This window comes from Phacochoerus africanus, chromosome 9 (assembly GCF_016906955.1).
Source record: "Phacochoerus africanus isolate WHEZ1 chromosome 9, ROS_Pafr_v1, whole genome shotgun sequence".
NCBI lineage: Eukaryota > Metazoa > Chordata > Mammalia > Artiodactyla > Suidae > Phacochoerus > Phacochoerus africanus.
Genome location: NC_062552.1, coordinates 38,043,569 through 38,064,297, shown reverse-complemented (window position 1 = coordinate 38,064,297; position 20,729 = coordinate 38,043,569). Strand labels below are relative to the sequence as shown.

The following is a 20,729-nucleotide window of genomic DNA, read 5'->3' as shown; positions in this document are numbered from 1 at the left end:
CTCCTCAGGGCAATTCTTGTCCCACCATGAGACGTCTTCTCACTCACCCTGCACCCTCCTGGCTTCCTCCAGGACCAGGAGAGGGTGGAGAGGGGCTCAGCCCAGACAGACACCCCACCCTCCACCTTGGTGCTTGGCTTTGCCCGCCCCCGACCCCCACACACCAAGGGCACTGGACACATGGCCCCTGAGGCACCAGACAGTCCAGTTTTCTTCTATCTCAGCCCCCCGGCAATCAGGGGGACAACTGCAGCTGCGTCATGTGACCCCCACTCAGGCCAAACTTGCCTCCCAGAGCAGCCCAGGCTGTGCCAGGCCTAGGATTGCCCCCTCCCCAGGCACAGCTCTGCCGCTGACACAGGCGTCACCCTGTGCCTTGGAGCCATCGTGGCTTTGAGAAGCTGAAGTCAGCAGGAGATTAATTAATCAAAACCCGAACACATCTGCTGTTAATTAATTCAATGCCAAGGGTTAACTCTTCCCTTTCTGGTTTCTCCGTCCCTTTGGCGGGAAGAGGGAAATAAGGGTGGGGAGTAGAGACCCCTCTTCCTCCATTTAGAACGGAACGTGAAACAAGGGAGGAGGCCCCTGCAGGCCAGGGAAGCCCCTTCCTTTTGGGGACTTTGTAGCGGGGTTGTGGCGCATTTGCTTTTGAAAGTCATGGTCCCTGACCAGTATTCATGCGTCCTGGGGAAATCTGAGATGGACATGTATCTTTATTTACAGCAACAAGTAGAACAGACCCTCCCCCCAGTCATTCCCTCCCTCTCCCCTTCCAGTTATTTTTTTAATTTTTTTATTTTTTTGCTTTTTTTTTTAGGGCTGCACTTGCAGCATATGGAAGTTCCCAGGCTAGGGGTTGAATCAGAGCGGCAGCTGCCGGCCTGCACCACAGCCACAGCAATGCCAGATCCTTAACCCACTGAGCAAGGCCAGGGATCGAACCCACATCCTCACGGGTGGGTACTAGTTGGGTTCATTTCCGCTGCGCCACGATGGGAACTCCTCCAGTCTTTTCTATACCGGTTCCCACCCACCCCACCCCATCCCATCCCACCCTGCCCCGAGCCCAAGCCCAGCCCCGCCCTCTGGGTCCCAGTCCGGGTCAGGGAGGAGCCTGGGGAGGTGCTTGGCTGAGGTCGGGTGGGGTGTCTCTTTTCACATTTTGCTGTCCTCTAAGCCTGGTGGTGGTGGTGGGGGTGATGGGAGGCAGGCACAGGGGCAGTGAGAGGTAGACACAGCCCCTCGTCCAAGCCTCCCCCCGTGTCCCTGCCCCGCCCCCCCAACTTTCACAGTGTTCCGCAGCCCTGGCAGCTGATCCAGGACTGGTCCTCCAATCCCACCCCTGCCCAGGTCCTCCGTGCTGTTGTCCTTGGAAACCAGCGAGGAGGACAGGCACCCCCCCACAACCCCTGTCACTGGGCTGGGGTCTGGGAGGGCCCTGGGTGGAGGGGGGGCGCCTAGGGGAGGGGGGTCAGGAGGAGAAGCAGAGCCCGCAGCACTCCATGCAGATCTCCAGGCAGTCGGCCGACTCACAGCAGGCGTCCAGGATGCCACAGTCCAGGTCGCAGGGCAGGTCGCAGTCAGCGCACTCGCCGGAGCCGCAGCAGCAGCAGCAGAGGCACGAGTCCTCCGAGCTGCAGGAGCCGCACGTGGCGCAGTCCAGGACGATGTTGCACAGCGTCAGGAACTCGCAGAACAGGCAGGATAGGATGCAGTGGACGCAACAGTCTGCGGAGAGAGGGCCGGGCTCACTCAAGCAGGAGGGACCTTGCCCAGTGCTCGACCAGCCTGTGCCAGCCCCATGAAGTGGGGACCCACCTCCCAGGTGACGACCCTGAGGCACAGAGAGGGAAGTGGGCCGAAGGTCTGAGCCAGGACAGTCTGGGTCCTGGGTCCCTCCCTTAACCACCCTCAGTCACATACTTAGGGAACATGCAGTGATGACACGTTCCAGGAACTGTTCTAAGCAGTGCGCATAAATTAAACTCATTTAAACTTGCAACAGAGACTTCCCGTTGGGGCTCGGCGGTAACGAACCCGACTAGTATTCATGAGGACACAGGTTCGATCCCTGGCCTCGCTCAGTGGGTCAAGGATCTGGCGTTGCCAGGAGCTGTGGTATAGGTCGCAGATGCGGCTCAGATCCTGTGTTGCTGTGGCTGTGGCGGAGGCCAGCGGCTACAGCTCCAATTCGACCCGTAGCCTGGGAACCTCCATATGCTGTGGGTTCAGTCCTAAAGAAACCAAAAGCACAAAAAAACAAACAAACAAAGTTGCAAAAGCTCCTAGAAATGGGGCAGTATTAGCCCCTCTTCATAGATGAAGAAACTCAGGCACAGGAAAGTCACTTGAAAATCTATGCAGAATCCTACTACTCTATCATCTCTCACCAGGCATCAGCTGCGTTCTCACGGGTTTCCCCACTCCACACCTTTGACCACCCCTCTCCCCATCCACTCCCCACAAGGAGGCCAGAGGGACCTTTGAAAAATGTCACGCAGATTTTGCCCTCCAGCACTCAGGTCCCTCTAGGGGCTTCCGCCTCACCAGGGGTAAGAGCACCAGAGGTCATAGTGGCCCCTGCAGATCCGCCCCCATTTCTCTGCTGTGGCCACATGGGCTACTTCTGGCCATGCAGGTGTTGCCCCCTGTCCCGTTAGCGCACTGGCATCGGATGTATGCTCGGCTCACTCTGTGCCCCACCACCCCTTCTTCCGCAAAGGTCTCCTCTCAGTGAGGCCTTCCTTGGCGCCCTCTCTCTTTTTTTTAAATTTAACTTAATTTTTTTTTTTTTTTTTTTTGCTTTTTAGGGCTGCACCTGGGGCACATGGAAGTTCCCGGTCAAATGAGAGCTACAGCTGCCAGCCTACACCACAGCCACAGCAACTGGGGATCCGAGCCGTGTCTGTGACCTACACCACAGCTCACGGCAACACCGGATCCTTAACCCACTGAGCAAGGCCAGGGATCGAACCCGCAACCTCATGGATACTAGTCAGGTTTGTAACTCGCTGAGCCACAGTGGGAACACCCGTTTTTAATTTTGTCAATTTAAGTATAGTGGATTTACAATGTTGTGCTAATTTCTGCTGTACAGCAAAGTGACCCAGACATTCGTATACATACATTCTTTTTCTCATACTATCTATCTTCATGTTCTACCCCAAGCAATTGGATACAGTTCCAGTACAGGAAGACCTCATTGCTTATCCATTCTAAACGTAACAGTGTTGGAGTTCCCGTTGTGGCGCAGTGGAAACGAATCTGACTAGGTACCATGAGGTTGCAGGTTTGATCTTTGGCCTCGCTCAGTGAATTAAGGATCCGATGTTGCTGTGAGCTGTGGTGTAGTTCGCAGACACGGCTCGGACGTTGCTGTGCTGTGGTGTAGGCTGGTGGCTGTAGCTCTGATTAGACTCCTAGCCTGGGAACCTCCATATGCCACGAGTGCGGCCCTAAAAAGACAAAAAGACCAAAAAAAAAAAGTAACAGCGTTGGCACCCTCTTGAATACTGCAAGCTGCCCCCCGGGCCCCAGCCCTGGCACTGCTGGCTTTGCTTCCCTGCCCGGGGCTCACCACCTTCCACCACCTCCACCGCTCTCCCCGCCTACCACAGGGTAAGCACAAGGGTGAGCATCTTTGCCAGTTATAGTCCCCGGAACAGCTCCTGGTACATCGGAATTCACAGGAAGTGAATTAATGCATGATCCTGCCCTCGGGTACTCAGCTGGTAAGTGGAGGGGGGGCTGGTTCTGAACCGCTTAGCTTGCTGCCAGGATGCTGGGCTGACCCCCCTCCTGGGGCCACTGGCAGATCCCTGGCACAGGCTGCTGGTCCTGTGGGAGTCTCCCACAGCCAAGGAGGCTCTGACGCCCCCCACCCCGGTCCCTGTGTACAAGGAACAGGGGCTTGTGCAGTGCAGTTCGAACCCCTGCTATCTAACTGCAAACTGGATAAGGAAGCTCTTCAGTTGCAAATCTGATGAGACTGCTACCTTGTTTAAAACCCTTCAATGCTCCCTACTGTCCCCCAGGTGAAATCAAGGTCCACTACATGGCTTACCAAGCACCCCCCTACAACATACCCCAGAGTCCAGGTGCTGTCTGCTTAGAGTCTCACCTCCCACAATTCCTCAACTTGAACTTCATAATCTAACCACACTAGCCAGTTCTCACCTCTGTGCTAATGCCCCCAGCTAGATCCTCCTACTGGTCCTTTAAAGTTTGCTCAAACACCTCCAGAGCCCTCCCAGACTCCCCTTCCCAGCTTTCTGGGCTGGTGTGGATGTCTCTGTGTTTACAGCATTCCGTGTGTTTGGCTGTATCATTTAGCACATCAGAGGGTGATTACCTCTCTGGCACGAGAGATTTCCGAGGGGAGTTACTGGGCACACAGTGCAGAGCCTGGCTCATAAGGGAGGCCCAGTGCACTTTATTTTTTATTTTTATTTTTTGGCTGTCCTGTGGCATATGGAGTTCCCAGGCCAGGGATCAGATCCAAGCTGCAGTTGCAACCTCCATTGTAGCTATGGCAATGCCGGAACCTTAACCCACTGTGGGGCCAGGGATCTAACCTGAGTCCCAGTGCTGCAGAGATGCTGCAGATCCCCTTGTGCCACAGCAGGAACTGCAAGGCCCAGTACATTTTAAATGCATGAATACCCCTTTATGAACAAGATGACTGGTGTGGGGCTGAAATGCTGCCCTTCCAAGCAGCAACCTGGTAAAGAGGCTGCTGTTGGTCCCTGCCTCAGCCTCAGAAGGACCCAGCTTTGGTGGCGTTTCCCAGGGGGAGGCAGGAGGGAGTGCTTACCTTCCTGCGCCTGGAGAGGGATCTGGGAGGCAGCGGACTTGGTACTGCCCTTGCTCTTCTTGCTGCCCTGGCTGGCGAGGGACGGGTGTGTCTGCAGCTTCCGGTGGACCTTGGGGCCACCCAGGGCACCGTTCCCCGTCCGCCTGGCACCGCCCAGCTCTGAGGGGTGGCCAGAGCCATTCGCCACTAGTGGGGTGCAGCTCAAGGGATTCCCCTGAGGCTGGCCTGGAGAGATGATAAGAAAGGACAATGGAGGAAATGGGGGATGGGGACGAGGTGGGTGCACAGCCTCCCAGCTCTGCTTTCATCCTGCCTGCTCCATCCCTAGATACACCACGGGTCACTCAGCTCATCTGTATCCTGCAGAGGGGGACATGGAGGCCCAGAGAGCGGAAGTGACTTGACCAGAGGCACGTCACTGAACAGCGGCAGAGTAGAGCCTGGCTCCTGACTCCCACACCAGTGCTTATTCCGGAAAATACAGAGGTACAAGGCAAGGGGAGAGGTTCAGAGCCCTGGATCCCACCTTCTCACCCCACATTAAATGCACTCTCCTGCTCTTGGGGTCCTAGGATTTTTTTTTTCTTCTTTCTTTTTTTAGGGCCACACCTGCAGCCTATGGAAGTCCCCAGGCTAGAGGTCGAATCAGAGCTACAGCTGCCGGCCTACGCCACAGCCACTGCCACACCAGATCCAAGCTGCGTCTGCAACCTATGCCATAGCTCATGGCAATGCCAGATTCTTAACCCACTGAGCAGGGCCTGGGATCAAACCCGAGTCTTCATGGGTACTAGTCAGGTTTGTTATTGCTGAGCCACAATGGCAACTCTGGTCCTGGGGTTTTTGGCAAGAATGGTGGCAGTTGGGGTGGATCAACAGTAGGGAAGTGGTTAATATCACCTTGGCCCCTGCCAGGCCCCCAGCTGTTTTTGCCCTTCGTGTGCTGGGTGATTTACTGGAGACATCTGTTTGGAGATGAATGCCCTGGCCCTGGAATCCACGGGCTCCTCACAGCAGCCCCTGGTCCCCTGCTCCTTCCGCCCCCAGCTTCCCTGCTGATCCGGGCCTCTGCCTTGTGGCAGCAGCAGAGATTGCTGAGGGGCCTCTGGGGTCTGGGTGAGGAGGGGGAGAAGAAGGGAAAAGGAAGGCCAGCAGAGAGACCCCAAGGCTGGGAAGCCTGGGTCCCCATCTCAGGCTGAGGGACTGAGCTTCAGCCTTAGCAGTGGTGTGCAGGGACGCTGGCTCTGGAGATCCTCCCCTCACTCAGCGTGCCCATCTGGATGGCACGGCTCGCTTCTCAAGAGACAAGGCCAGGGGTGTGTGTGTGTGTGTGTATGTGTGTGTGTGTGTGTGTGTGTGTCGGGGGTCACAAGAGCTGGGGGACTCCCCCTGGCTGCTCAGGGCCCCTGATTCCTCTCGGGACCCAGTGGCTCTGAGACCTCCGGAAACGCGTAAACATGGGGGCACCTCCATCTCTCAGATTCTGGGGTCTGGATCCCTGCTCCCCCAGCACCAGGCCTCTGGGTTTGGATTGTTTCTGGAAGAGATAGGGGGGATGGGCTGGGAGGCTGAGGAGAGCAGAACGGGGCCTCCGTGCTGCCCCTGACTGCGGGGCCAGGCCTTCTACTGATGGTGGTAGCAGGCGGCTGGGCACTCCCTGCTTGCTGGCCACTGTTCTGTGCATTTGACGTGATAATTTTGTTTTGTTTTAGTATCGCACCTGCGGCATATGGAAGTTCCCAGGCTGCCGGCTTACACCACAGCCACAGCAACACTGGATCTGAGCCACATCTGGAACCTATGCTGGAGCTTGTGGCAATGCTGGGTCCTTAACCCAGGAATCAAACCCGCATCCTCAGGGACACTATGTCCGGTTTTCTGCTGAGCCACAATGGGAATTCCAACATGAGAATTAGCCTCAGCATCTCTATAGAGCAGTATTCTCTCTCTCTCTCTCTTTTTTTTTTTTAAGGGCTGCACCTGTGGCACTTGGAAGTTCCCAGGCTAGGGGTCAAATTGGAGCTGCAGCTACCGGCCTACACCACAGCTCATGGCAATGCTGGATATTTAACCCACTGAGCAAGGCCAGGGATCAAACCCTCATTCTCATGGATACTAGTCAGGTTCTTAACCCACTGAGCCATAAGGGGAACTCCGAATATCCTCCTTTTACACATGAGGAAATTGCGCCCTAAAGAAGTACAGTGACTTGTCCAAGGTCACACAGCTAAGGGTCAGAGGTGGGACCATCCTGGAGGCTAAAAGTTGGAACTCCAAGGGCAGAGAGGCAAGGAGGGGGCAGAGGCTGGGAGACAAGGGTCTGAGGAATAAGCTGCTACCACCACCATCACTACTCTTACAACCAGTAGCTGACAGGTCTTGAGCTTAACTTCCTTAAGCATCAAAGAGACCTAGTACTGCCCCATTTCACAGGTGAAAAAACTGACGCCCAGAGAGGGTAAAACTTGCCAGAGGTTCCACAGCTTGGAAGTGGAGCAGGGAGGGGATGGAGGTGGGGAGAAAGAAGCTGAGAACCAGGCAGAGGATGGGAGACAGGGCTCTGCGGACGCTCCATGTGGGGAGCCTTTGGCCCTGAGCTGTGCCTACATCTGGGTAAACAGGGGTTAGGCTGTGGGAAGTGGCCAAGCCTGAATCATCCTGGCCCCACCTCCTGGCCCCACGGGGGGTGACTGGGCTGAGTCCTGGGCCAGTTTTGGTGCCCTCTGCCCTGCTGCCTAAACATGGGCACAGACACCAGCGGGCGGGAGCCTGTGGTGAGCTGAGATGCCCCGAGAGGCTCAGGCAGACACAGAGCTTGCCTGTGGCCATGGCCGTGGGGGTGGCCGTGGGGGCTGAGTCACAGAGCAAACACTCGGGGCCGGGAGACACAGGCGTGTCTGTCCAGTTCCCTTCCAGGCCCCCTTCTCCGTGGCCGTGGCGCTCACCTCTTTCTCTCAGTTCCATTGGGGGCTGTGTCTGGAGGAGGCTGAGGGCAGTGCACTAGCAGGATTTAGTAACCCTGGCTTCCAGGGAGTCCAGCTTAACCCCAGATGCCCTGGCTGAAGGCAGCTCCCCGCTCAGCTGTGCCAGCTAGGCTGGTAGGCATCGGATCCAGCACTGAGCTGGGAGATCGGAGCTCCCCAGTGTGTCCAGGGCTGAGCATGGGGCTTCATGCCTCAGTTTCCTCATCCGGAAAATGGGCTTGGCAGGAGCTATCCTGTGGCCTCGCTGGGGGCTGATATGGAGAGCAGGTGGGCATTTCATTCAGGGAAAGAAATCTAGCACGTGCCAATATGCCTATAGATTTTGCCAAAATGACCAAATGACTCCGACTGCCCCTTCCCCTGCTTCTGAGGGGGATGGGGGCGAATTCTCCTCCTCCAGGATCTTCTTGGAGACACTGAACCAAACCCGGGGCTAGAGCTGAGTTTTGCTCCTGTCTATCCAGAGCAAGTGGGGGCCTCTCTCCTGCCGTTTTGCTCCTGAGACTCTGAAGACTGGGCTGCCTCCCGCTCCAGCTCCCTGCCCTGATCCCCAGCCTCTCTCCATAAGCCTCATGCTCTCCATCCTGGACTATATTGCCCGGAGCCTGTCCACACTCATTTTAAACTAATTTTATACTAAGCATGTTGTCTGTGGAGGTCTTCTTCCTAGACAGCAAGGACAGTGACAGCGTCCCACCTCTTCCCCCCTGTCGGCACCTCCAGGTCCTTGCTCCCCGCTCAGCTCCCACGGGCGCCCATGGCATTTCTGCAATCCCATCTAGACTGGATTCTCTAATGCAACCCCTACATGTTGCCAGGCCAGTCCCCTGGTCCCCTAGGACTCACGTGTCACAGCTTCTATGGGGACATCGAGGTCAGTGCTGTCCAGGGCCTGGGAGATCCCAGGGCCATTGCCTTGGGGCATGGGGGGTGCCGCCTCCTCCAGGGAGCCCTCCTCTAGCGCTGCCTCCACAGGATGAGCAGGTCCTGTCACTACCTCCAGCCCAGGCAGGAGGGATGTGGTCTGGGCTAGGGAAAAAGCAGACAGACTGAGGGACATTTTCCCGGTGCCCTCCTGTTTGCCCAGCCCCGGTCCCCTTCCCACAGCCCAGCAGAAGCCCTCACTCTTGGTCTCAGTTACCCAGCCCTTACCCTATGTGGCAACAGCGCCAGACTCTAAAATAGAAAGTTCCCAAACCACAGCCCGTGAGCAAGCAAGGCTGTGTGTGTGTGTGTGTGTGTGTGTGTGTGCGCGCGCGCGCGTGTGCACATGCATGCGTGCTGGCGGGGAGGGGGCCAGAGATGCGCCACACAAAGGAAAGTCAGGGGAGGAGGCAGAAACAGCATAGGAGAGAAGTGAGGCAGAAACAGCACAGGAGAGAAGTGACGGATGGCCAGCAATGAAGAGGTAGGGACAGCCATCCAGAGTGACCTGGAGAGAGAAAGATCAGAGGGACAGGGGGGAAGGCAGAAGCAAAGCGAGACAGCACATCAGAAGGTGGGAGACCAGACACAGAGGGAGAGGGACCCCAGACACTCAGTGACAGACAGCCCAGGACAGGCGGGAGGCTCAGCCGCCGCATGAAAGTCAGCGATGAAGAGAAAGATAAAGCGGGGGTCGGAGGCAGAGGCGATGGCGAAGGAGGGGGATGCAGACAGAGCGGGAGGAGACAGACAGTGAGAAATTGGGTCAGAGAGAGGATGACAGCAGGAGGGAGAGGCAGAGGAGCCTGGCGGTGAGGCGGAGGGGCCACGGGCAGGAAGAGAGACAGGGAGACGGAGACAGGGAGATGGCCCGAGCGCGCTGGACGAGGCAGCCGGCAGCCACAGGTAATTACAGTGAGCGGCTCGGCCCCTCCGCGTGGGGTGGGCGGAAGGCAGATATGGAGCCACAGTTCCTGAGGTGGCAGGACTAGGGCCCCCTGGGCCCGGGGAGGGGGGCGAATGTTCTGGGGGCTGGGAGCTGGGGCAAGGAGGCAGAAGGGGGACACGGAAAAAAGTGTGGGAAGGCCCGAGGGTGGACAAGGAGGGTGAAGCCTGGGGGCACAGGGCCAGGGGCCAGGCTGGGCAAGGACAAGGCGCAGCCAGAGACACTCAGAGAGAGACAGAGGCCAAAGGGCTCAGGGAGAGGAGAGGGACACAGGGAGACATGGAGAAAGATGGAGAGAAAGGGCGATGAGCCAGTGGCCGCCCTAACCCCACACACAGAGATCACGAGACACATCTGCAGGGACTGTGGGAGACCAAGGCTAGTCTTGGAAATGGCAACGGAACCAGTCACAGAGCCCAGGGGCCCTTACACAGGTGTCCTTCTCTGAGCCTCGCAATGAGAGGGAGCGGGGGAGGGAGATACTCGAGGGACCCTTTGGGGCACGCAGGCCTCGGGGGATGGAGTGTCCTCAAGGGAGGGGACGAGGCCTGAGCAATCCTGGCTCTGCACATCCTGGTCTCCCGTGGCCCAGGGGACAAAGGCTCCATGTGAGTCCCACGGACAGCAGCAGGCATGCTCCCACCCGCCCAGGGGAACCCCTGGCCCCGCCTGGAGCCAGAAGCGGGGACAGGGAGAGGGTGGGCTGGGGCTCCAGTCGCCCCTGGAAGGCAGCCTCTATATGCTGGGACAGCCTCCGGGTGCCGAGGAAGGCAGAGGGCAGGTCCCTCCAGCTCCATCTATTCCCTTGGGCCCATGGAGAGTCCCTCTCACTGCCTGGGTTAATGGGAAGGCAGGTGGCTTTCTAAAGATGGCAGGGCTGGCACCAGGGGGAGCAGGCCAGGGGAGAGGACCCCCAAGGGGGAGCCAGGCTGTCTGCTCCGTGACACCTCTCCCAGCCCAGAGCCTGGTCTCTGGCAGCATGGACAGGGCTCTCGAGGGCCAAGACCAGGCTGACATGAAGAGGGAAGCTCGGCTTGCGTCCTAATCCTCAGGAAGGGATGAGACCACCCAGCCTTGGAGCCTAAGCGAAGCGCTGGCCCTGAATGAAGAGCAGGGCTGGCCCTCCCGGGTGTCGTAAGGACAAAAGCCTGAGTGAGGAGCTCAAAAGACCCAAGCCCTGGGTTTTATCAGATGCCAGCTTGGGCGAGGTACTAGGACTTGGGTCACCTTGTGTGGAAAGGGGGCTCCTAAGGCTGGTGCTTCGAAGTTTCAAAGAGTAAATGAATCCCTCAGCAGTGCCCCCGCCAAAGGAGGGCCATCCACCCCTCCCCCGCCCGCCCTCTCTCCTCTCCCTTCCTTCCTTTCCTCCTTCCTTCCTTCCTGTGCTGTTTGGTGTAATCCCAATACCGTCAAGCGCTGGGTGGGCCCACATGAGAAAGACCAGGTCGCTGCCCGGGGGCTCCTCCGTCAGGGTGGGGGTGGGGGACAGTGCACCCGCTGAGGGGCGGGAGCTCAGCAGGGGCCTCTAAGAACTGCGGAAGCACAGACGGTGGCACTTATCCCAGGTGGTGGTGGGGGTGTCTAGGAGGGGCTTCCTGGAGAAGGCAATGCCCACCCTGGGTCCTGAATAATTGGTCAGCAAAGAAAGGGAAAAGGATGTTTAGAGGACAGCAGCAGAAACGGTTGGGAATCCCTGGTGGGAAGAGCTGCAGCGTGAAGAAGGGAAACTAGAATGATAACCAGGGCGTGGCGGGCTTCGAGGTCACTTCCCAGGCTTTCTCCTGAGGTCGCCGGGGCGCACAGAGGTGACACCGTTAGTTAGTTCCATGGTGGAAGGAGTCAGGATGGCAGCTCTCTTGGCCCCCAAGGGTGGAGAGGCAGGGAGGAGAGAAAGAGGCGTTGGGGAGACTGGTTGTCTCCTCTGCCCTCCTCCCTGCAGGTCACCTGCCTGCCACTCTCTGGGCAACCTCTCCTAATAGTCACCTTCAGGGCTGGGGACCTCTGTTGGGAACAGGAAATTACAGAGGATAGATGACTCCCCAGGAGGCCCCTCCTGCAGGAAACCTGCCATTCTGGGGTGAGCCTCAGACCTTGGAAGGAAACCAGGGAGGAAGAAAATCCAGTCCAGGCATCTTGACCTGGAAACACAGACAGACAGACCTTCTGGAGCCAGGAGGGCAGCCGAGGGGACCCAGCAGATGCCTGGGGGAGCAACAGTAAGGGCAGAGAGAGGAAGCTGTGCTGAGGGCCCAGGGACACAGAAGCCGAATGACAGGGAACAAGAACTGACAGGAAGGAGTTCCTGCTGTGGTGCAACGGGATGGATAGTGTCTCCTCAGCAGCAGGGATACCAGTTCGATCCCCGGCTCAGCGCAGTGGGTTAAGAATTGCTGCATTGCTGCAGCTGTGGCGTAAGTCACAGCTCAGGCTCAGATTTGATCCCTGGCCTGGGAACTCCATATGCTGTGGGGCAGCCAAACAACAAACAAACAAACAAAAAAGAGTGGCAGGAGACTTGGTCTGCGGATGACATGCTGCCCAGAGGCTCTAATGCCAAGATGCTGGACCAAGAAACCGTTCTCTCTCTCTCTCTTTTTTTAAATTTCTGAATGGTTTGAATTTTCTTTTCTTTTTTCTTTTTAGGGCCGCACCTGCGGCATATGGAGGTTCCCAGGCTAGGGGTCAGATCGGAGCTACAGCTGCCGGTCTACACCACAGCCACAGCCACATCAGACTTGAGCCATGTCTTCACCTACACCACAGCTCACGGACACACTGGATCCTTAACTCACTGAGCAAGGCCAGTGATCGAACCTGGATACTAGTCAGATTCCAACAAACTGCTCTTGCTGGGAGTACATGGTGCAGAAAAGCCACGCAAGAGGCGGAGCCCATGTGCCCAACCACCAAGAGACCAAAAGAGCCCTCCTGTGACCAGAAGACCCGCACCATCCAGCCTCAGTGGGGAGAACATCTCCGAGAAGAAACTCCCAGACAGCAGGGGGGCCAGCAACGGCCAAGGGTTGTGCAGGAAGGGATGAGGTGGGAGTCGGAGCGGGGCTGGAGTCCCAGGTTAAGGCCCCGCCCTTCCCGGAGGTGCCCTCTGCTCACCCAGTGGCACACCCGCTCCGCCTGCCCAGAGAACAACCTTTTTCTAACGTGCTGGGGGGCGGGGGGCTCCAGTGCTGGTGGCCCCTCTGAGCAGAAGCCCCAGCCTGCATTTCTTTCAAGGGTCCCCATCCCCAAAGGAGAAACACAGAAAGGCAAGAACCCCTCTGCTTTGATGCATTCTCACCTCTAACACAGGAAAAGGTTCCGGACAAGGCCCTGAGTTCTGGAAAGGCTAGTCCCAGGAGAGGGTGGAAAAGTCATGTTAAATCCCTAAGCCGGAGTTCCCGTCATGGCTCAGTGGTTAACGAATCTGACTAGGAATGATGAGGTTGCGCATTCGATCCCTGATGTTGCTCAGTGGGTTGAGTATCTGGCGTTGCCGTGAGCTGTGGTGTAGATCGCAGACACGGCTCAGATTCTGCGTTGCTGTGGCTCTGGTGTAGGCCAGCGGCTACAGCTCCCATTAGACCCCTAGCCTGGGAACCTTCATATGCTGTAGGAGCGGCCCTAGAAAAGGCAAAAAGACCAAAAAAAAAAAAAAAAGAAAGAAAACCCTAAGCCCAAGAGGGAAACCAAGACTCAAAATTTCAGCCGGATCCCACGTGCTCCCTCTGGCCGCTGTTCCTGGACCAAGAAGGAATTAGGGGGATCTCTCCCACGAAGGAAGGGTTTACTCCATGCCTGGAAAGTGCCCCCAGGGTCCTTGTCCCCAAGCTCCCAGGCCTAGTCCCTCTCCACTACCTTTGTGGACAGTGGACCTAGCCCTTCCCCTTGGAGATCTGACCACCTCTGCAGAGAGAGGACCGGGATCCCATCCACTCCGAGAGGGGTGACCAGAACCCCAGATTCCGGTCTCTCTTTGGCCAGGTATTCAAGGCCTCCAGTCTCTATGAATTCAACCTAATCAATGGACAAGGATCCTGTGTTCCAGGCCACCCGACCTTGGCATGGCCCCAGGCCACCACCAGCCTTCCGCCTAACCCATCCAAGCTTATATTGACTTCCTCTGTTTTGTTTTTGTTTTTTTTTTTTTGGTCTTTTTAGGGCCACACCCGCAGCATATGGAGTTCCCGGGCTAGGGGTCTAATCAAAGCTGTAGCCACTGGCCTACACCACGGCCACAGCTACAGCAGATCCGAGCCGCATCTGCGACCTACACCACAGCTCACGGCAACGCCAGATCCTCAACCCACTGAGCAACATCAGGGATCGAACCTGCAACCTCATAGTTCCTAGTTGGATTCGTTAACCACTGCGCCATGATGGGAACTCCTTGACGTCCTCTTATATTGAGGTCTTCCTACCCTTTCCCTCACCCCGAATCCAACTCATCTTTCATGACCCCGCTGGAGCTCCATCTCTTTCTCCAGAAAGCCTTCTCTCATCCTCCTCTGAGTGGCTCACTGAGAACTTAGCGCCCAGGGTTCCCCTTCGGAAATCATAACTTGGTAGCAAATTCCAGGGGGTCAACCCGACTGCAGCCCTCCCCAGCTCCCTCCCTTGGGCGGGTCCATGTCCATCTCTACACCCATCGTAGTGGATGCTCAGCCCATGTCTGTTGGTGAGGACAGTTCTGGAGCCTGGAAAGCCCCAGATCAGGGGAAGGCCAGGAAACACGAAGGTGAGGATTAGGGCTGGGATCTGGCACCAAGGAGGCAACAACACGGGCTCGCTTGACATATATCTGTGACATACAGGTCCGTCTCAGACTACCAGGCTGAGGACTGGAGCGGGACTGAATTGGCCCGTTAGGCCGGGTCCGGTTGGTTTTATTTTAGGTCTGAAGGCTCCAATTCCCCAGGAAATTCAATTTAGAACCAAGAGCAGGAATGTGACGCCCCAACGCTGGGCAGAAATCTGCTGTGGGTTATGGAGCCAGGCTCTGGGGGCTCTCAGGGTAGGTGAGGAGGAGGCCACTGGGGGAGCCAAGGGTGTGGGGGCTTGGCCGCCTGCCGCAACCAGAGCTGCGCCGCTGAGTCCCTCTGCACCCCGTCTGTGCCCTGGGCGGCTGAGGGAGGGGCTGACTTGCTCCCTAGCTGTCCTGCCAACAGGGCCCCAGCGGGGCAGTGCTGTGGCCTTGCTGTTCTGTCAGCGCTCGGCAGGGAGCGTGGGGGATTCTGGTCTCGGATTCAGGCGTCTGTGGGGGTTTGGCTGGGTCTCCTGCGGTTTGGGCTTCCTGGGCAGCAGGCTCATTCTCCCAAAGCGGCAGAGCCAGACCTTCTCGTGTTATGAAAGCCACATTGTCTGGCCCAGCCCAGGCTGGGGAGGGGGCTCGCTGGGGTGGGGGTGGGGATGGGCCTCAAGTTACAGCCCAGGGCTGAACCCTCCCAGTGGCCCACCCTGGCCCCAGTCCCAGGCCCAAAGCACTTCCAGCCCCTCCTCTCCCTGCTGGGGCTCCAAACGGGTCACACAGGGGAGAGGATCTTGGAAGAAGGGAGCGGTGGAAGGAGCAGAGAAAATGGATAAGCCGAGGAAGAAAGCAGAGGAGAGTGGGAGGGTGGGAAAGAAGCCGGAGGCCGAGAAAGAGAGGAGGAGCGAAAGAGAGGGAGAGAGAAAACTCTCAGACAGAGAGAAAGGGCCTCCCCGGGCCCCTGCCGCCAGCTCTCTCTTCAGGCTGCAGGAGCCCAGTTCTTGGAGTTTATCCCCCACAAGCCCCTGCTCCAGGGCCCCCACGGGGCGGGGGGATCTGAGGGCTGGCGGGATGCACAGCAGACAGACACATCAGCCTCACGAATGTGCTGGCCCCTGGCCCGACGTCTCCCACTTGTCCTCACTCTGCTTTTGGAGACCCCCCGCCCTGCCTCCACCTCCACAGCCCTGGGTCTCTAGAGTGCCAGCACCCACACCAGGTAGTTCTAGGCCTCTCCAAACAGGTGGACCAGCGCCTATGGGCAGATGTGGAGTCGGAGGCCAGAGAGGGGAAGGGAACTCATCCAAGGCCATGCAGGGAGTTGGTGCCAGAGGTCCAGAACCAGACCTCCAGATTATTCAGAGACTCAAAGAGGGAGGGAGCGGGAATGGGGGGGTGGGTGAGAGGAAGGCAGATTAGACTAACCTAGAGCTGGGATGAAAGGCACGAAATCTGGGCCTGTACTTCTGCACGCCATCCCTGCTGTCCCTGAACAAGCCCAGATGTTCCTGACTCCTCCCTGACCCTGTGTTACACTGTAAGCTCACATTTGTACTGTGAGGAGAGAATCAAGAGCCACAGCCCCAGGACTCTTCCCTGGCCCCCCAAATCTCCAGCAGGGAGTCACAAACCCTCCTGGTTTGGGAGGCTCCTGCAGGAATCCCAGGGGGGGTTAAAGAGCCCAAGACTTGGGGGAAGGGACATGTCACTCCGGTTGTAGGTACTTGGTGGAGAGAGAGATGGAAGGTGTGTGTCTGTGCGTGTCTGTGTGTGCCTGCAGAGTAGGAGTGGCCGGGACTGGCCAGGCCCAGGCGGAGAGGAAGGCGAGCAGAGGAGGCAAGGAGGGGAGGGCCGGGTCCCGCAGCCGCTAGCTGCGGACAAAAGTTTTCGGGAAGCGCTCTGCTCGGCTGGGTTGGGGGAAGGGAAGGAGAGAAGACTCAGACACCCCCACCCCCGCCTCAGGCCCCCATAAATATTTACACACTGGGCAGAAACTGTTGGGACACAAATCCAAGGAGGACCCACAGACACTGCGGTGTGTGTGTGTCTGGTGTGTGTGTGTGTGGGGGGGGGGAGTTGGAGCCAACTTGGCGCTGCCACCGCCTCCGCTCGGGCGCTGACCCCACCGCCCCAGCCCTCCAGTCTCCTCGGACCCTGTCCTCCATACCCAGAGTCCTCGCCCTCACCTTCACCCAAGCTCCCCCGAACTGTCTCCCCACTTCTGAGGGAGAAGGGAGGAGAATCCTCCCTCCCCCAGCCGCCTAACCCGCTCCCTTCCAGCCTCGATCTCCATCCCCGATCCTACCTGGGTCCGGGGCTGCGCTGGGGGCTCCATGAGGCGCGTCGCAGTGAGGGGGACGCTGGCCACTCACCTGGGACATCGGCCCGGGACCTGCGGGAGACAGAGCTTAGCGGGCTGGGGGGACGGTCCTGCGCGCGTGCCGGGGAAAAGGGGCCGGACAGGGGGCGATCCAGCCGCAGCCTCTCTCTTTCCCGCTTCCCGGCGCGGCCCCCGACTGACTTACTCGTGGAAGCTGCGCGCTGCTCTTCCGCCCCGCGAAGATCACCGCGCGGGGCCTGCCATGCGCGCCGGCCGCGGAGCCCCAGGGGCCACTCGGCTCCTCCGCGCTCGCCCGGCGCCCCTCCCCTTTCACTCGCTCCTTTCTCCCATTTCGGCGCCAGCGCGCGCCGCTCGCCCCCTTCTTTCTGCCTCTTCTCGCGGCAGCCCCCTCGCTCCTCCCCCACTCGGCTCTCCCCTCCCCTCCCGCCGGCCCACCCTCTCCCCGCCCCCTCTTGGCCTTCCCAGGGCGCCCCCCCCCACCGCGCCCCTGCCCCCCCCAACGCGTCCGACTAGGCGCAGCCAGGGCCGGACACGTCTGTCCGCGGGGCGCCGCGGCCGGAGCCCCCACAGGAAGCCGGCTCCGCGCGCTTCCTCCGCGCTCTCGGAGCTGGGCCCCAGGCTCCCCAAATCTCCGCCCCCCTCCCAGGCCCAGGGCTCCGAGGGACTGCAAACAGTGCCGCGTGTTCCCCCTCTCCTGTTCTAAACTCTGAAAAGTTTTCACAAAAGCAAGAGAACCAGAGAGAAAGCACGCTGACCACGGCTACCTCGAGCCAATTGTCTGAAAACTTGAGGCCCCAAACCTCGCTGTCCCAAAGATGGAAGCGATCAAGTTTCTCAGGCACCCTTTGTCTACCCCCTCGGTCTCCCCCCGGGGTCCTAAGCCCTGACACAGTCCTGGTGCCCACCCCGCTATTAGTTGTCCCTTCGGGAAATCCGGTTAAATGACTATCTAGCCTCCTGTGTCCTAGAGCAGCCCTGAGCGTGCCCGCACCCCTACCAGCCGTGCGTGGGAATATGGGTCAGAAACCCAACTTTGGAGGCCGAGAGGTTCTGGAGTTCAGCTCGTCTTTTGGCTCCAGACTGGAATCTGAGCCCTTCCAGATTTCGCGTGCGCGGCAAAGGGGAGCGAAGGAGCCCCTCCAGGCTGGGGCAGCCAGGCGACACATCTGGAATTGTGAGCTGGTCCCTCCTCTGGGCCGGGGGTAGGAAGGGGCGGTCGCGGTGGAGTGGGGGGGGAACTCAAGGACTCTCAGCCTCGCTCCGGGGCCAGGTCCTGGAGGATAGGGGTGGGCAGGGACCCTGCCACCCGCCGGGTGTGGGCAGGAGATGGGGTGGGAGGGCCCGTGGGATGGTTCTCAGGTAGGGCTACCCGCGGGGGTGACAGTGACTTGGCTACGCTTGGCCGAGGACGCCTCGGAGCCTGGAGTCTGGGCTCCGCACCACGAGGGCCCGTGAGCTATTAGGGAGGCGGCGGCGGCTGCAGCGGCGTCAGGCCAGTTCTCCCGGTTCCGCCTTCCAGCCCGGGCTTGAAACTGGGGACTGGGGCGCCAGGACCCTGTTAGGGACTTGGGGCCTCTCATAGGTGTCCCTCAGCCCCCGCAGTCGTTACTTACCAAGCTCAGAGGACCTCTCCTCGCTGGGCCGTCACGCCCCCGCGATGGGCCCAGGTAGCTTTGCCCGGAAATGGGGGCCCCAGGCCGGGTGGAGAGGGTCCCGCTCCCTGGCCGGGCTGCCTGCTGAGGGGCCTGGCCTGGAGCCCCGGGAGCCAGCCCAGATCAGGCTGCTGTCTGGAAGTTCTGGGGAGCAGGGTGGACTCCCCCCTTCCCGGCAAGGGCTGAGTCACCCGGCGCACCCGCGGGACTTGGCCACTGCAGCATTCTTGCTGGCTTACCTGGGCCCGCCGGCTTGGCCTCATCTGCCTCCAAAAGTGGGAGTGGGAGGGTGAAAGGGAGATGGGCAGTTGTCTCCGGGGCAGCCCCCATGTCTCTCTCTGTCGGGCTCCTGCAAGTGGGGAGCCCCTAGAGCTGCACCACTTCCCTCCTCTCCTGCTTTTCAGCTTCTATTCAGGGCCCCTAAACTCTGGATCAGCCCAGTCTCCCAGTGTTACTGTCCAAAATCACCTGCTTGAGATCAGCAGCCTTCTGAATCTGGCCCAGCATTAATTAATATATTTGGTTTGTTGGAAATGTAAAATATACTTTGTTTAATCCCACATGGTTATATAGGTGTGCTCAGGTTTGTGAAAAGCAAGCAAGCTGAACATTTAAGGTACATAAAATGGTTTTGTATGACTATTATACATGAATAAAGTTTTAAGGGATTCCCGATGGCTCAATGGGTTAAGAACCCAACTAGTATCCATGAGGATGTGGGTTTGATCCCTGGCCTCACTTAGTGGGTTAAGGATCTGGCGTGGCCACAAGCTGTGGGATAGGTCACAGACACCGCTGGGATCTGCCTTGTGGTGCTGTGGCTGTGGTGTTGGCCTGCAGCTGCAGCTCTGATTCAGCCCCTAGCCTGGGAACTCCATATGCCTCAGGGACAGCCCTAAAAAGACCAAAAAAAAAAAAAATTTTTTTAATCAACACGTTAGGAGTTTCCATTGTGGTGCAGCGGAAACGAATCTGACTAGGAACCATGAGGTTGAGGGTTCGATCCCTGGCCTTGCTCATTGGCTTAAGGAGCCAGTGTTGCCATGAGCTGTGGTGTAGGTCGCAGACGAGGCTCAGATCTGGCGTTGCTGTGGCTCTGGCATAGGCTGGCAGCTGTACTTCCAATTAGACCCCTAGCCTGGGAACCTCTGTATGCTTCTGGTGCGGCCCTAAAAAGACAAAAAGACACCACACAAAAAAATCAACACTCGTTCAAATCAATATTCTAGACAACACAGTACGGTGTGGGTGTGACAACCAGGTGATGGGCCTTGACATAGGACTCTAGTTCGGATCCCAACTCCATCATCCACGTGTTTCCTTGGGGAAGTCCCTTTACCTCTCTGAGCCTCAGAGGGATTAACACTGGGGCCCTCAAAGTGAAACCCAGCAGTGTCACTGTTATCCAGGACCAGGCCTAGGGTTAGGTGAGTAGAACACCAGCCTGGGGCTCGAAACTTTGGACAATGCCAAGATAAAAAAATATTTCAAATCAATATTAAAAAAAAAAAAATTCAACAGGCGTTCCGTCGTGACTCAGCGGTTAACTGGCCCGACTAGTATCCATGAGGACACAGGTTCAGTCCCTGGCCTTACTCAGTGGGTTGAGGATCTGGCATGGCTGTGAGCTGTGGTGTAGGTCACAGGCGCATCTGGGATCCTGTGTTGCTATGGCTGTGGCATAGAACAGCAGCTGTAGCTCTGATTCGACCCCTAGCCTGGGAACTTCCATATGCCATGGGTGTGGCCCTAAAAAGACAAAAGACAAAAACAAGAACTCAACAAATCAGCAAATTATAGCTCTGCCAGCCAACTGCCTATTTTTATAAAATTTTATTGGAACCAGGGCCTGGATTAGGGCAAAGGGAGTGAGATGGAATCATACAAGTTCAGGGTTAGATCCTGTCTTTATTTTCAATATTGGCATTTTATTCTTTATGGATTTTTTTTTTTTGCATTCATTTTGATGTTTAGATATATTGCAGGAAAATACTGTTTATCTTGCTTTGGCCATGCCCATGGCATATGGAAGTTTCTGGACCAGGGATTGAACACATCCTGCAGCTGCAACCTGCAACGCCAGATCCACTGTGCCAGAGGGCAACTTCCAAGTATTGTTTGTCTTGATTACTGAGTTTTTTTGATGTTCCTTCAAGTTCTGCATGTGGGCCAAATGCCTCACTCACTCTAGGCCCTGCACACCTCAACCTTGTCCCTGGCCAGTGCTGTCTTCTTCCTGAAGAACCTGGACAGGACCTTAGAGTAAATGAGTGGCGTCTGAAGATATTTCACCCACACACACAACACCAGGTGGGCTCTGCATTC

At 57.8% G+C, this 20,729-nt stretch overlaps 1 protein-coding gene across 4 annotated transcripts; it reads right to left on the bottom strand.

The window, feature by feature from the left end:
* Positions 1 to 817: 817 nt before the first annotated feature.
* On the bottom strand, positions 818 to 18,572 carry MDFI (MyoD family inhibitor). Of its 4 annotated transcripts, none has more exons than XM_047796807.1 (5): positions 16,937 to 17,126; positions 16,717 to 16,803; positions 8,647 to 8,829; positions 4,817 to 5,041; positions 818 to 1,731 (listed from the first exon to the last, which is right to left on the bottom strand). In XM_047796807.1, the coding sequence occupies exons 2-5, from the start codon at positions 16,790 to 16,792 to the stop codon at positions 1,475 to 1,477; spliced, it is 741 nt and encodes a 246-aa protein (XP_047652763.1). In that variant the 5' UTR covers positions 16,793 to 16,803; positions 16,937 to 17,126; the 3' UTR covers positions 818 to 1,474. The 4 variants fall into 4 exon arrangements, with proteins under 4 accessions (XP_047652763.1, XP_047652762.1, XP_047652764.1 ...); XM_047796806.1 differs by lacking the exon at positions 16,937 to 17,126 and adding an exon at positions 18,366 to 18,572 and having other exon boundaries at positions 1,064 to 1,731; XM_047796808.1 differs by lacking the exon at positions 16,937 to 17,126 and adding an exon at positions 17,750 to 18,011 and having other exon boundaries at positions 1,064 to 1,731.
* Between the last annotated feature and the right edge of the window lie 2,157 nt (positions 18,573 to 20,729).

What these genes read in the sequence shown, in the direction of transcription:
- MDFI (XM_047796806.1), bottom strand. Translation starts at nt 16,792, where the DNA reads ATGTCCCAGGTGAGTGGCCAGCGTCCCCCTCACTGCGACGCGCCTCAT. An exon ending in CAGCGCAGCCCCGGACCCAG is followed by an intron (nt 8,830 to 16,716) that starts GTAGGATCGGGG and finishes CTTTTTCCCTAG; the next exon opens with CCCAGACCACATCCCTCCTG. An exon ending in CCCCATAGAAGCTGTGACAC is followed by an intron (nt 5,042 to 8,646) that starts GTGAGTCCTAGG and finishes TCATCTCTCCAG; the next exon opens with GCCAGCCTCAGGGGAATCCC.